The following is a 13,284-nucleotide window of genomic DNA, read 5'->3' as shown; positions in this document are numbered from 1 at the left end:
AGGGAATGTGATACTACAGAGTGGGGAATGTGTTACTATAGAGGGAGGGAATGGATGATACTACAGAGTGGGAAATTTGTTACTATAGAGAGTGGGGAATATGTTACTATAGAGGGAGGGAATGTGATACTACAGAGTGGGGAATGTGTTACTATAGAGGGAGGGAATGGATGATACTACAGAGTGGGGAATATGTTACTATAGAGGGAGGGAATGTGATACTACAGAGTGGGGAATATGTTACTATAGAGTGAGGGAATGTGATACTACAGAGTGGGGAATGTGTTACTATAGAGTGAGGGAATGTGATACTACAGAGTGGGGAATGTGTTACTATAGAGGGAGGGAATGGATGATACTACAGAGTGGGGAATATGTTACTATAGAGGGAGGGAATGTGATACTACAGAGTGGGGAATATGTTACTATAGAGGGAGGGAGTGTGATACTACAGAGTTTGGAATATGTTACTATAGAGTGAGGGAATGTGATACTACAGAGTGGGGAATGTGTTACTATAGAGTGAGGGAATGTGATACTACAGAGTGGGGAATGTGTTACTATAGAGGGAGGGAATGGATGATACTACAGAGTGGGGAATATGTTACTATAGAGGGAGGGAATGTGATACTACAGAGTGGGGAATATGTTACTATAGAGTGAGGGAATGTGATACTACAGAGTGGGGAATGTGTTACTATAGAGAGGGAGGGAATGGATGATACTACAGAGTGGGGAATGTGTTACTATAGAGGGAGGGAATGGATGATACTACAGAGTGGGGAATATGTTACTATAGAGTGAGGGAATGTGATACTACAGAGTGGGGAATGTGTTACTATAGAGGGACGGAATGGATGATACTACAGAGTGGGGAATGTGTCTAGAGGGAGGGAATGGATGATACTACAGAGTGGGGAATATGTTACTATAGAGGGAGGGAATGTGATACTACAGAGTGGGGAATATGTTACTATAGAGGGAGGGAATGGATGATACTACAGAGTGGGGAATATGTTACTATAGAGTGAGGGAATGTGATACTACAGAGTGGGGAATGTGTTACTATAGAGGGAGGGAATGGATGATACTACAGAGTGGGGAATATGTTACTATAGAGGGAAGGAGTGTGATACTACGGTGTAGGGAATATGGGGGTCATTCAGACCTGATCGCTGGGCTGCTAATTTTGCTGTCCTGCGTTCACATAGTCTCCGCCTCCAGGGGTAGTGTAGATTTGCCATGCAAGTGTGCAATCCTATGTGTACGCAGAGCTGCTATAATTCACTTTGTGCAGTGTGTGCGCACTCCAGGACTTACCCCTCCTGTGTGATAGAATCAGGCTGATCGGGGCCGGAGCTGACATCACACACTCTCCCTGAAAACGCTTGGGTACGCCTGCCTGACAGTCCCTTAAAACACTCAGTTGCCACCCACAAACGGCCTCTTCCCGTCAATCACCTCTCGAACGCCAGTGCGATCGGATTTTTCGCACCTTCCCGTCGCTGACCGGCGATGCCCGTTGTTGTTGTCCGACGCACATGTGCATTGGGGTGCGTATGTATGCGCAGTTAGGACCTGATCGCCCACTGGGCAAAAACGCACAGCAGCGACCAGATCTGAATGATCCCGTGTGTTACTATAGAGGGAAGGAATGTGATACTACAGAGGGTGGTAATGTGTTACTAATTCAAGTTTTTATTTTAATGTTGACTATAAAATATGGGGCATATAGTACAGTATATATTGCTGTTCTTTAAAAAAAACACTTTACCCAAATATGGTAGAAAAAGTCATTTTGTGTGCTGAACCATTAATTAGTGTTAATTACTTTTACTTAGAATGCAGCCTATAATTTCACTAGGAAGCACTGCCATTATTAAGGCAGACAATGACCCATATTCAAGAATAAAGATCAATTTTCATGTGGAATGGCATATAGGTCTTAGTGAATTAATCAGCAGCATTCATATGACTATACAGCAGACAAAATGGCCGCCTTCACAAGCGAGTGTCAGGTGAACTGCCTCCTAGATAACCGCTATGCTCTATGGAATTATATATAATTAAGTTTTGCAGTTTTTTATGCCTTTAATGTTTGTTGGGGAAGTAGTCAGCTAGTCAGTACTCATTATGTTGACAAACTATATGTGGATGGGAGAATGCCAACATCATTATGCGGATTATAATGTCAGTTAAAACATTTTAACCATGTCGGCAGTATAACTTTGAACATTATGCTTTATGGTCATGTTTAAAGTAATACTGCTGACATGGTTACATTTCTGTAATGACCATTACAACTGTGTTGGTATAAATGATGTCTGCATTCTCCCATTATTCAACGGTCAAAATCCGGACAGCAATTGACCGACAGGGTCAAAATACCAACATTTAAAATAGTGACAAGGTCAAAATACCGACATTTAAAATGTCGACAGGTCAAAAAGTCGATACAAGTTTTTATTTTTGTGTGTGTGTATGTCGACATAGGTCGACATGGACACTGTGTAAGTGTACTGCGTCCCCCTCCAGGTTAACTGGGATGGTAAAGTGTGAACAAGTCAGTTTCAATTAAAAAATCATGAAAAACTCGTATCAACTTTTTGACCTGTCATCATTTTAAATGTCGCTATTTTGTCTTTGTTGGTATTTTAAATGTCAGTATTTAGACCATGGGGTATATTTACTAACATTCGTAATTTTCGGAAAAAGGTCAAAGTTCAATCACGAATGACATCGAAAGTGTAAAACTGCAACTTTTTGAATTTATTACGCCTAATTTACTAAGCTGTCGTATTCGGATTTTTCATTTGTTCCGATGTCGATGTCATTCGTGTTTTTTTCCCGTTTTTTACGGCAGTGATTAGCAAAACACTGCCGACTTTATCACAATGAATCTCGGCCGGATCTGTGTGATCCGTGCTGGGGTTCATTTTTTTTTTTTAAATAAACATTGTAAAACGGAGAAAAAAAATGCGTGGGGTCCCCCCTCCTAAGCATAACCAGCCTCGGGCTCTTTGAGCCGACCCTGGTTGCAGAAATATGGGGGAAAAAATGACAGGGGTTCCCCCATATTCAAGCAACCAGCATCGGGCTCTGCGCCTGGTCCTGGTTCCAAAAATACGGGGGACAAAAAGAGTAGGGGTCCCCCGTATATTTATAAAACCAGCACCGGGCTCCACTAGCTGGACAGATAATGCCACAGCCGGGGGTCACTTTTATATAGTGCCCTGCGGCCGTGGCATCAAAAATCCAACTAGTCACCCCTGGCCGGGGTACCCTGGGGGAGTGGGGACCCCTTCAATCAAGGGGTCCCCCCCCCAGCCACCCAAGGGCCAGGGGTGAAGCCCGAGGCTGTCCCCCCCCCATCCAATTGGCTGCGGATGGGGGGCTGATAGCCTTTTGTGAAAATGAAAAGATATTGTTTTTAGTAGCAGTACTACAAGGCCCAGCAAGCCTCCCCCGCATGCTGGTACTTGGAGAACCACAAGTACCAGCATGCGGCGGAAAAACGGGCCCGCTGGTACCTGTAGTACTACTACTAAAAAAATACCCAAAAAAAGACAAGACACACACACCTTGAAAGTAAAGATTTATTACATGCATCCACACAAACATACATACATACTTACCTTATGTGCACACGAGGGTCGGTCCTCTTCTCCAGTAGAATCCATGGGGTACCTGTTGAATAAATTCTCACCAGATCCAGGGTCCCAGGCTCCTCGTAGCATCCATTTGTAATCCACGTACTTGATTAAAAAAAAAAACCGGAGAGCCGAGCCACGCACTGAAAGGGGACCCATGTTTGCACATGGGCCCCCTTTCCCCGAATGCCAGAAACCCACTCTGACTGATGTCTAAGTGGGTTTCTTCAGCCAATCAGGGAGCGCCACGTTGTAGCACCCTCCTGATCGGCTGTGTGCTCCTGTACTGTCTGACAGGCGGCACACGGCAGTGTTACAATGTAGCGCCTATGCGCTCCATTGTAACCAATGGTGGGAACTTTCTGCCCTGCGGTTGACCGAAAGTGACCTCACCGCTAAGCAGAAAGTTCCCACCATTGGTTACAATGGAGCGCATAGGCGCTACATTGTAACACTGCCGTGTGCCGCCTGTCAGACAGTACAGGAGCACACAGCCGATCAGGAGGGTGCTACAACGTGGCGCTCCCTGATTGGCTGAAGAAACCCACTTAGACATCAGTCAGAGTGGGTTTCTGGCATTCGGGGAAAGGGGGCCCATGTGCAAACATGGGTCCCCTTTCAGTGCGTGGCTCGGCTCTCCGGTTTTTTTTTTTAATCAAGTACGTGGATTACAAATGGATGCTACGAGGAGCCTGGGACCCTGGATCTGGTGAGAATTTATTCAACAGGTACCCCATGGATTCTACTGGAGAAGAGGACCGACCCTCGTGTGCACATAAGGTAAGTATGTATGTATGTTTGTGTGGATGCATGTAATAAATCTTTACTTTCAAGGTGTGTGTGTCTTGTCTTTTTTTGGGTATTTTTTTAGTAGTAGTACTACAGGTACCAGCGGGCCCATTTTTCCGCCGCATGCTGGTACTTGTGGTTCTCCAAGTACCAGCATGCGGGGGAGGCTTGCTGGGCCTTGTAGTACTGCTACTAAAAACAATATCTTTTCATTTTCACAAAAGGCTATCAGCCCCCCATCCGCAGCCAATTGGATGGGGGGGACAGCCTCGGGCTTCACCCCTGGCCCTTGGGTGGCTGGGGGGGGGACCCCTTGAATGAAGGGGTCCCCACTCCCCCAGGGTACCCCGGCCAGGGGTGACTAGTTGGATTTTTGATGCCACGGCCGCAGGGCACTATATAAAAGTGACCCCCGGCTGTGGCATTATCTGTCCAGCTAGTGGAGCCCGGTGCTGGTTTTATAAATATACGGGGGACCCCTACTCTTTTTGTCCCCCGTATTTTTGGAACCAGGACCAGGCGCAGAGCCCGATGCTGGTTGCTTAAATATGGGGGAACCCCTGTCAATTTTTTCCCCATATTTCTGCAACCAGGATCGGCTCAAAGAGCCCGAGGCTGGTTATGCTTAGGAGGGGGGACCCCACGCAATTTTTTTAAAGAAAATAACCACTTTCCCACCCCTTCCCACTGATATACATGCACGGATCTCATGGATCCCTGCATGCCTATACAATCACGGATTAAAAAAGCAGGTCTGTTTTTTTTTAGCACTTTTTTACGAGTTGTAATTTTTCACGGCAGTGTTTGGTTTTTTTTTGCTTTGCACTTTATTAGTAAATTACCGAGATTCATACTTAAACAGCCGCGTTTTGACCGATGGTGTATTCATTCGTATTTTTTTTGTTGGACTTCCAAAAAATTACGAATGCCCTCATCACTGCCGTGATTATTGCTTAGTAAATTACCGAGATGACACTTTGATGAAAAAACGGCATCTCGGTCAAAATCGGGACCTTAGTAAATATACCCCCATGTCGGGATTTTGACCTTTGCCGGGATTTTGACCGTCGGTCAATGGTTGTCGGGATGTTGATTGTAGGTAAATTGATCGCATCCCTTATTCAACATATGGGGGAGATGTAGCAATCCTTGGGAGAGAGATAAAGGGGAGAAGTTGCCCAAAGTAACCAGATCCTGTCATTTACTAGCACAGTCTTTGATATTACAGGTAGGCCAGACAGATAATTGGATAGTGTGTATGCAGGAACGTTAGCCGAAAACAGCTTCAAACTCTGCCGCAACGGTGAGATTGGGAGGTCAGGATCTGCTGTTCCATACATAATACAGTATCTCGTTGCCGACATAGGAAGAAAGTACACACTAAGGGCCCGGTTCAGAGCTGATTGTAGATGTTCTAAAATTAGCACATGTACGATCAGATTCTCTGGCATGCGGGGGGACGCCCATCACAGGGCTATTCCGCCCATCTTGTCAGGCCCTACCCCCCTCCTCCCGCACAGGTGCGAAAGCATCACAGTGTGACGTCACGTAGCTGCCGCAGCCCGCTCCAGCCATGGTCTGGACACGCCTGCCCTTTAGTGTCAGCAAACCGTATGTATTCTGTTTGCTATGGGGTTCCATTTTATTACCTGTTGCAAGAGCTTTCTATCACAGACACCTTCACTGTTATGAGAGCACTGACATGCAAGCTGCAAGCACCTAGTAAAGGATAATGGCCCTCATTCCGAGTTGTTCGCTCGCTAGCTGATTTTAGCAGCATTGCACACGCTAGGCCGCCGCCCTCTGGGAGTGTATCTTAGCTTAGCAGAATAGCGAACGAAAGATTAGCAGAACTGCTACTAAATATTTTCTTGCAGTTTCTGAGTAGCTCCAGACCTACTCCTAGATTGCGATCACCTCGGTCCGTTTAGTTCCTGTTTTGACGTTACAAACACGCCCTGCTTTCGGCCAGCCACTCCCCCGTTTCTCCAGCCACTCCCTCGTTTTTCCCTGGCACGCCTGCGTTTTTTAGCAAACGCCGTGAAAACGCTGAGTTGCCGCCCAGAAACACCCACTTCCTGTCAATCATACTACGATCACTCGAGCGTTGAAAAAACTTTGCTCGAGCTTGTGTAAATCTACTAAGTTTTTAGTAAAATAACTAAGCGCATGCGCTCAGCGTACCATGCGCATGCGCAGTTAGCTGTAAATCGCAGCATAGCGAAAATCGGCAACGAGCGAACAACTCGGAATGACCACTAATAATAATAATAATAATAATAATAATAGAGTCTGGTTAACAGTGAAAACACATATTGTGAAGTTTTTTTTACCCTAACTTTATTTTCTGGATGCTGCCAATATTTTAAAGTTTGCTAATGGTTGCATTGATACCATGGCAACCACAGTTGCATGACATGGTGTAGTGAGAATTTGCACCACCTTTTTCACCACAACTCATTCACTCACAATATTCCCTCTTCTTCCTTTTTGCGCTGTCATCACGTGACTATAGAAGAGATTCCAATACACTGTTTAGATCCATTGCATAGGAAGCTACAGTTTGTTAAAGTTTAGACGCTCGCTGCCCTTAGTGTTACCCTAATAAATTAAAAGCATTAACCTAGAAAATATATCTGCCAGACGTGGATCTATGGGTGTGCATCAAATGTTTTCAGAACAGATGGAGTCCCAGGAAAAACTGTTCCAGCATGCTTCTACTACTGCTACTGACCGTACTGAGCAGTAAATCAGTAAGTAGCAGTATATGAGGGGAGGGCTTTGACCCTCTCCTAGCAAACTTGAGAGCTGAGATCCAGCCTTACTTGTCTCCCACACAGAAAGAATTAATTAAGTACAAAAGAACATCCAAGAAAAATAATATATTCATGCTAAACGGGTACCAAGGTGATTATGTGGTGTGATTACAGCTTTCAGTAAGATACAGTGTTACACAATATTACCAGACCCTCCAACATGACCCGCCCCACTAGGTACAAAATGCTCTGTTTCTGGACTTCCCTCTTAATTTATGATTTCTATCACCTGTGTTGAACTAGTTAAATGATAAGAAAGCTGTTTCTTCACAGGTGATGGCAATAATAAATTAAGAGGGAAGTCCAGAAACAGAGCATTTTGTACCTAGTGGGGCGGGTCATGTTGGAGGGTATGTATTACTATTTTATATATGAGACTTAGGAATAATGGCCTGGAATATTCTAGTTGAATAAGGCAACTCTATGTGACTTGGCACGCACTGATTTCACCTGACAGTGTTTCTGTAACTGGCTAATAAGACGCCCTCTGATATAAACACCTTAGACCAGGGGTTCTCAAACTCGGTCCTCAGGACCCCACGCAGTGCATGTTTTGCAGGTAACCCAGCAAGTGCACAGGTGTATTAATTACTCACAGACACATTTTAAAAGGTCCACAGGTGGAGCTAATAATTTCACTTGTGATTCTATGAGGAGACCTGCAAAACATGCACCATGTGGGGTCCTGAGGACAGAGTTTGAGAACCTGTGCCTTAGACCACAGGTTCTCAAACTCGGTCCTCAGGACCCCACACAGTGCATGTTTTGCAGGTCTCCTCTCAGAATCACAAGTGAAATAATTAGCTCCACTTGTGGATGTTTTAAAATGTGTCAGGGAGTAATTAATACACCTGTGCACCTGCTGGGTGACCTGCAAAACATGCACTGTGTGGGGTCCTGAGGACCGAGTTTGAGAACCACTGCCTTAGACTATTGGTATCCAGCTAATGTGGTACTACAAGTCTCAGCATGTTCTGCCAGCCTCTCCATCTTTTGTGGCTGGGAAGGCATGCTCCAGCAGAGGCTGGGACTTGTGGTTCCATACCTGCTGCAGTACCATGGTTTAGCTAAGCATGCCATAGACATTGCTAGAGACCTAGTTGCATGACCTATCTCCTAGCTGAGAAAAAGATGGTCAGAAACTTTCCATCTTTTTTAATTTAGGAGAGAAAAGCGAGCGTCCTGTGAGACTCCCAGACTGTGGAGAGGGCATGTACAGCCTACATTGTGGACTTCCCAGAGAGACCAACTCCCAGCTTCCCATTGCGCTTCACAAGGGCTGAAATATGAGCTGTGGTGAGTGGCACCGTCAGGAGAGATAGTACAATCTACATCTGTGTGTTTATTCATCTTCCTGTACCATCAATGAAGGTAGAACCAGACTTCACTCTTCTCAGTCTCAGTCTAGTTTATCATCATCAGCAGCACGTAGAGACATTCTTATTTGCAGTTATACACGTCCTTGTCTATTTAATTCCTGCACTTTACACTTATATGTAGTTTTTGATCATTTTAAGGGGTCTATTCATGAAGCAGTGAAAAGAGTGAGAAGTGTGCCTGTGGAGAAGTTGCCCATGGCAACCAATCACCTGCTTCGTACAATTGTACAATTGCAACCAATCAGCATTGAAGTAACATTTATAATTTGCATACGATACAATTGTACGGAGCAGGTGATTGATGGCCATGGGCAACTTCTCCACTGGCTTACTTCTCCACTCTTTTCACTGCTTCAGGAATAGACCCCATAATACTTTCCTACTTTTCACACTTTCCCTCTGGGACATGCTCAAGTATAAAGGTGGGAGTGTGATTCGAAAATGCTATCTGCATCATCAAGTGGGAAGGGCAAATATGTGCAGTGCTGCTAAATAGCTCATTACATTCAGTGCTGCTAATTCTCCGTGGTCACCGGGGTGGGCGTGGTTTGTTGATGCCATGTGTGCCATAATGTGGCCACCCACGCCTTGATCTCCAGGGTAGAGAGTATTGTGCTCTCTCAAGTGTCCAGCAGTACTCCTCCAGTAATTCCACCATCTCCCAGACATTCTGAGATAGTAGGAATTTACAGTATGTACTATATAGCTTATTGTTATATTTATCAGCCCTATCCAATTAGGTTGTGTGAAAAACACCCGTTTGTCGTGCAAAAATACTTAGGTTCCCAAAAAACTTGTGGACCTGTGTATTTTCACGGCACTTATTGCGGGTCTAAGGGGCACCTATTGTGGATTATGCTTTGCCTGCCTGAGACACACAAACCATAATCCGCGATACGTGTCGGTATGGGGATAAGCTCCAGCTTATTGGGGCTAATTGCATAGCCCCCGGCGATACAGTTACCCATGGTAATTGACCACGAGTACTTGGATACCACCCTATGGGGGAATTCAATTAAATGCAGTCAATTACCGCAGCTACTTGATCCCCTGGGGGCTATTCAATTAGCCCCGAAAGTCGTCCCTATCAGGGATTTTTTTGTTACCAGCCTGGAGGCAGGTGAATACAAATCCCAGCTAACTGACCCGGTTGTGGGATCACAGCCGCGAAAACACATGTATCCGAGAGTTATCCCAGACCCATGTGTTTCACCTGAAAACGGGTCAATTAGTGGGCAAGAAAAAAAAAAGATACAATTGAATTGCCTGATAAACAACATTGGACAAATATTGCGAAAAACAGCCCGTTTTGTTTTTTTTCGCCCAAAATATTATCGGGCACAGTTGAATTCCCCCCTCTATTGGGAGTCACTGAATAACCATTCAGACTATAACGATACAGTATGTGTGCCAATTATGTGATGCATCCTCTGTCTGCCAGCCAATCATTAGCAGCCATAATCAGCCTAGGTTGCTCTCTTACTAATGCAGGAACTCCTGGCTGGTTGCAAGTACAGTAGCTACTTTTTGAAGTTCATGATCTAAACCTTTTGCAATGCTAATCATCCAGCAGATCTTCTATTATGGACAGATGCACATGAAACTGCTAATGTTTATCTTACGTAATGAATACACTCTTTAGAATGTGCATATAGACAACATAACTCATTATGTACACATGTTAAAGGGCTCTAAGCTTACGTATTATATCTGCTGCATATAGAGGCAAAGCGCCTGATTCAGAGATATACACAAATCTGATTTCTCATTTGAGCGATTATCAGCAGACTGCGCGTGCATGTAAGTCGCAGTGTGCATGTGCTGCAGTGGCCTTGTGATGGCGATCACAGAGAGGATTTATTTGCACAGTCATTGACAGTCAGGGACTGCAAAAATGCAGGTGTGTCGTTACCGTTTTGGGGGGCTGCGTCTTCAACCTCATATTCAGCTGCAGTGACTCCAGTCTAAGTTCCTGCGGCCATGCTGTGCCTCCATAGGGCTATTCAGAACTTCTAGAATCAACTGATCTACGTCCGTTTCATCTGTGTATACAGCCGCTGGGATCTGCAAGGACTCTGGTTGGCGACTCAGTAGAAATCCAGGCGGCTGCAGCATTTTCAGAGTTTTACACAGACACTGAGTACACATTCGCAGATGTGAATGCATTTGTTTACATCCCTAAATCTGGCCATGGTGCAAAATGATGAGGTTCAATAGCAACATAGGTTCTGAAGTTACACCCATAAGAGATCTCTCTGACAGTTACACTACCAAAGTCACCAAACTGCATGTCACTAAATTATAGACTCTCATGTGTTCTTCTATTGAAATAATAACAGTCAATCTGATCATTGTTTTAATAGAAGAGCTTTTAGCCAGGTAGAAAGGACTGTAGTGGTTATGGGGTATATGCAATTACCGGCGAATCGCGGCAATTTTTCGCCCGTTTTTTAATTCGACACAATTCGACTGTCGAATTCCGGAAAGTGGGTGCCGGAATTCAACATATTCAATAAAAAACGGATTCGACAGTCCCGCTGTCGAAAAACGGCCGATTTGACGGATTTTGATCCGATTTTTAAAAAACGGGGAAAAACTGTAAAAAACTCGAAAAAAAATTGCGTAGGGTCCCCCTTCAAAGCATAACCATCCTCGGGCTCTTCGAGCCGGTCCTGGTTCTAAAAATCCGGTGAAAAAACTGACAGGGGATCCCCCGTATTTTTAAAACCAGCACCGGGCTCTGCGCCTGGTGCTGGTGCAAAAAATACGAGGGACAAAAAGAGTAGGGGTCCCCCGTATTTTTTACACCAGCATCGGGCTCCACTAGCTGGACAGATAATACCACAGCCGGGGGTCACTTTTATACAGCGCCCTGCGGCCGTGGCATTAAATATCCAACTAGTCACCCCTGGCCGGGGTACCCTGGGGGAGTGGGGACCCCTTCAATCAAGGGGTCCCCCCCCAGCCACCCAAGGGCCAGGGGTGAAGCCCGAGGCTGTCCCCCCCCATCCAAGGGCTGCGGATGGGGGGCTGATAGCCTTGAGAAAAATGAAAGAATATTGTTTTTTCCAGTAGTACTACAAGTCCCAGCAAGCCTCCCCCACAAGCTGGTACTTGGAGAACCACAAGTACCAGCATGCGGGAGAAAAACGGGCCCGCTGGTACCTGTAGTTATACTGGGAAAAAAATACCCAAATAAAAACAGGACACGCACACCGCGAGAGTAAAACTTTATTTCACACATGTCGACACACACACATACTTACCTATGTTCACACGCCGACCTCTGTCCACTTGTCCAAGTAGAATCCACGGTGTACCTGTGAATAAAATTATACTCACCTCAATCCAGTGTCCGGATCTTTTAAAATAATCCTCGTACTTGGCAAAAAAAAAAAACGAACACCCGAACCAGGCGGACTGAAAGGGGTCCCATGTTTACACATGGGACCCCTTTCCCCGAATGCAGAGACCCCCCCGTGACTGCTGTCACAGAAAGGTCTCTTCAGCCAATCAGCGAGCGCAACGTCCTGGCACTCTGCTGATTGGCTATGCGCGTCTGAGCTGTCAGACAGCGCATCGCAAAGCCTCTCCATTATATTCAATGGTGGGAACTTTGCGGTCAGCGGTGAGGTCACCCGCGGTCAGCGGCTGACTGCGGGTATCCCCACCGCTGACCGCAAAGTTCCCACCATTGAAACTAATGGAGGGAGCTGTGCGATGCGCTGTCTGCCAGCAGACGCGCATACAGCCAATCAGGAGAGTGCCACGAAGTAGCGCTTCCTGATTGGCTTAAGAGACCTCTCTGTGACAGCAGTCACGGGGGTGTCTCTGCATTTGGGGAAAGGGGTCCCATGTGTAAACATGGGACCCCTTTCAGTCCGCCTGGTTCGGGTGTTCGTTTTTTTTTTTTTGCCAAATACGAGAATTATTTTAAAAGATCCGGACACTGGATTGAGGTGAGTATAATTTTATTCACAGGTACACCGTGGATTCTACTTGGACAAGTGGACAGAGGTCGGCGTGTGAACAAAGGTAAGTATGTGTGTGTGTCGACATGTGTGAAATAAAGTCTTACTCTCACGGTGTGCGTGTCCTGTTTTTATTTGGGTATTTTTTTCCCAGTAGAACTACAGGTACCAGCGGGCCCGTTTTTCTCCCGCATGCTGGTACTTGTGGTTCTCCAAGTACCAGCTTGCGGGGAGGCTTGCTGGGACTTGTAGTACTACTGGAAAAAACAATATTCTTTCATTTTTCTCAAGGCTATCAGCCCCCCATCCGCAGGCCTTGGATGGGGGGGGGGGACAGCCTCGGGCTTCACCCCTGGCCCTTGGGTGGATGGGGGGGGGGACCCCTTGATTGAAGGGGTCCCCACTCCCCCAGGGTACCCCGGCCAGGGGTGACCAGTTGGGTATTTAATGCCACGGCCGCAGGGCGCTGTATAAAAGTGACCCCCGGCTGTGGCATTATCTGTCCAGCTAGTGGAGCCCGATGCTGATGTAAAAAATACGGGGGACCCCTACACTTTTTGTCCCCCGTATTTTTTGCACCAGCACCAGGCGCAAAGCCCGGTGCTGGTTTTAAAAATACGGGGGATCCCCTGTCAGTTTTCCCCCCCGGATTTTTAGAACCAGGACCAGCTCGAAGAGC

At 46.0% G+C, this 13,284-nt stretch overlaps 1 protein-coding gene across 4 annotated transcripts in view; it reads left to right on the top strand.

Moving 5' to 3' along the window:
- PPP2R2C (protein phosphatase 2 regulatory subunit Bgamma) overlaps window positions 1-13,284 on the top strand; it is a 319,744-nt gene that overhangs the window by 97,281 nt on the left and 209,179 nt on the right. For 2 of the 4 annotated variants that reach the window (XM_063923638.1, XM_063923629.1), the window contains exon 2: window positions 8,420-8,551. The exons of the other annotated variants lie outside the window; for them this stretch is intronic. In XM_063923638.1, coding sequence (XP_063779708.1) covers window positions 8,542-8,551 — 10 coding nt within the window. In that variant the 5' untranslated portion in view covers window positions 8,420-8,541. The remainder of the gene's footprint in view (window positions 1-8,419; window positions 8,552-13,284) is intronic. 4 annotated transcript variants of the gene reach the window in all.

Source organism: Pseudophryne corroboree, chromosome 1, assembly GCF_028390025.1.
Source record: "Pseudophryne corroboree isolate aPseCor3 chromosome 1, aPseCor3.hap2, whole genome shotgun sequence".
Lineage (NCBI taxonomy): Eukaryota > Metazoa > Chordata > Amphibia > Anura > Myobatrachidae > Pseudophryne > Pseudophryne corroboree.
The sequence above is the reverse complement of the archived record's forward strand: the minus strand, read 5'-3'. Positions and strand labels throughout refer to the sequence as shown.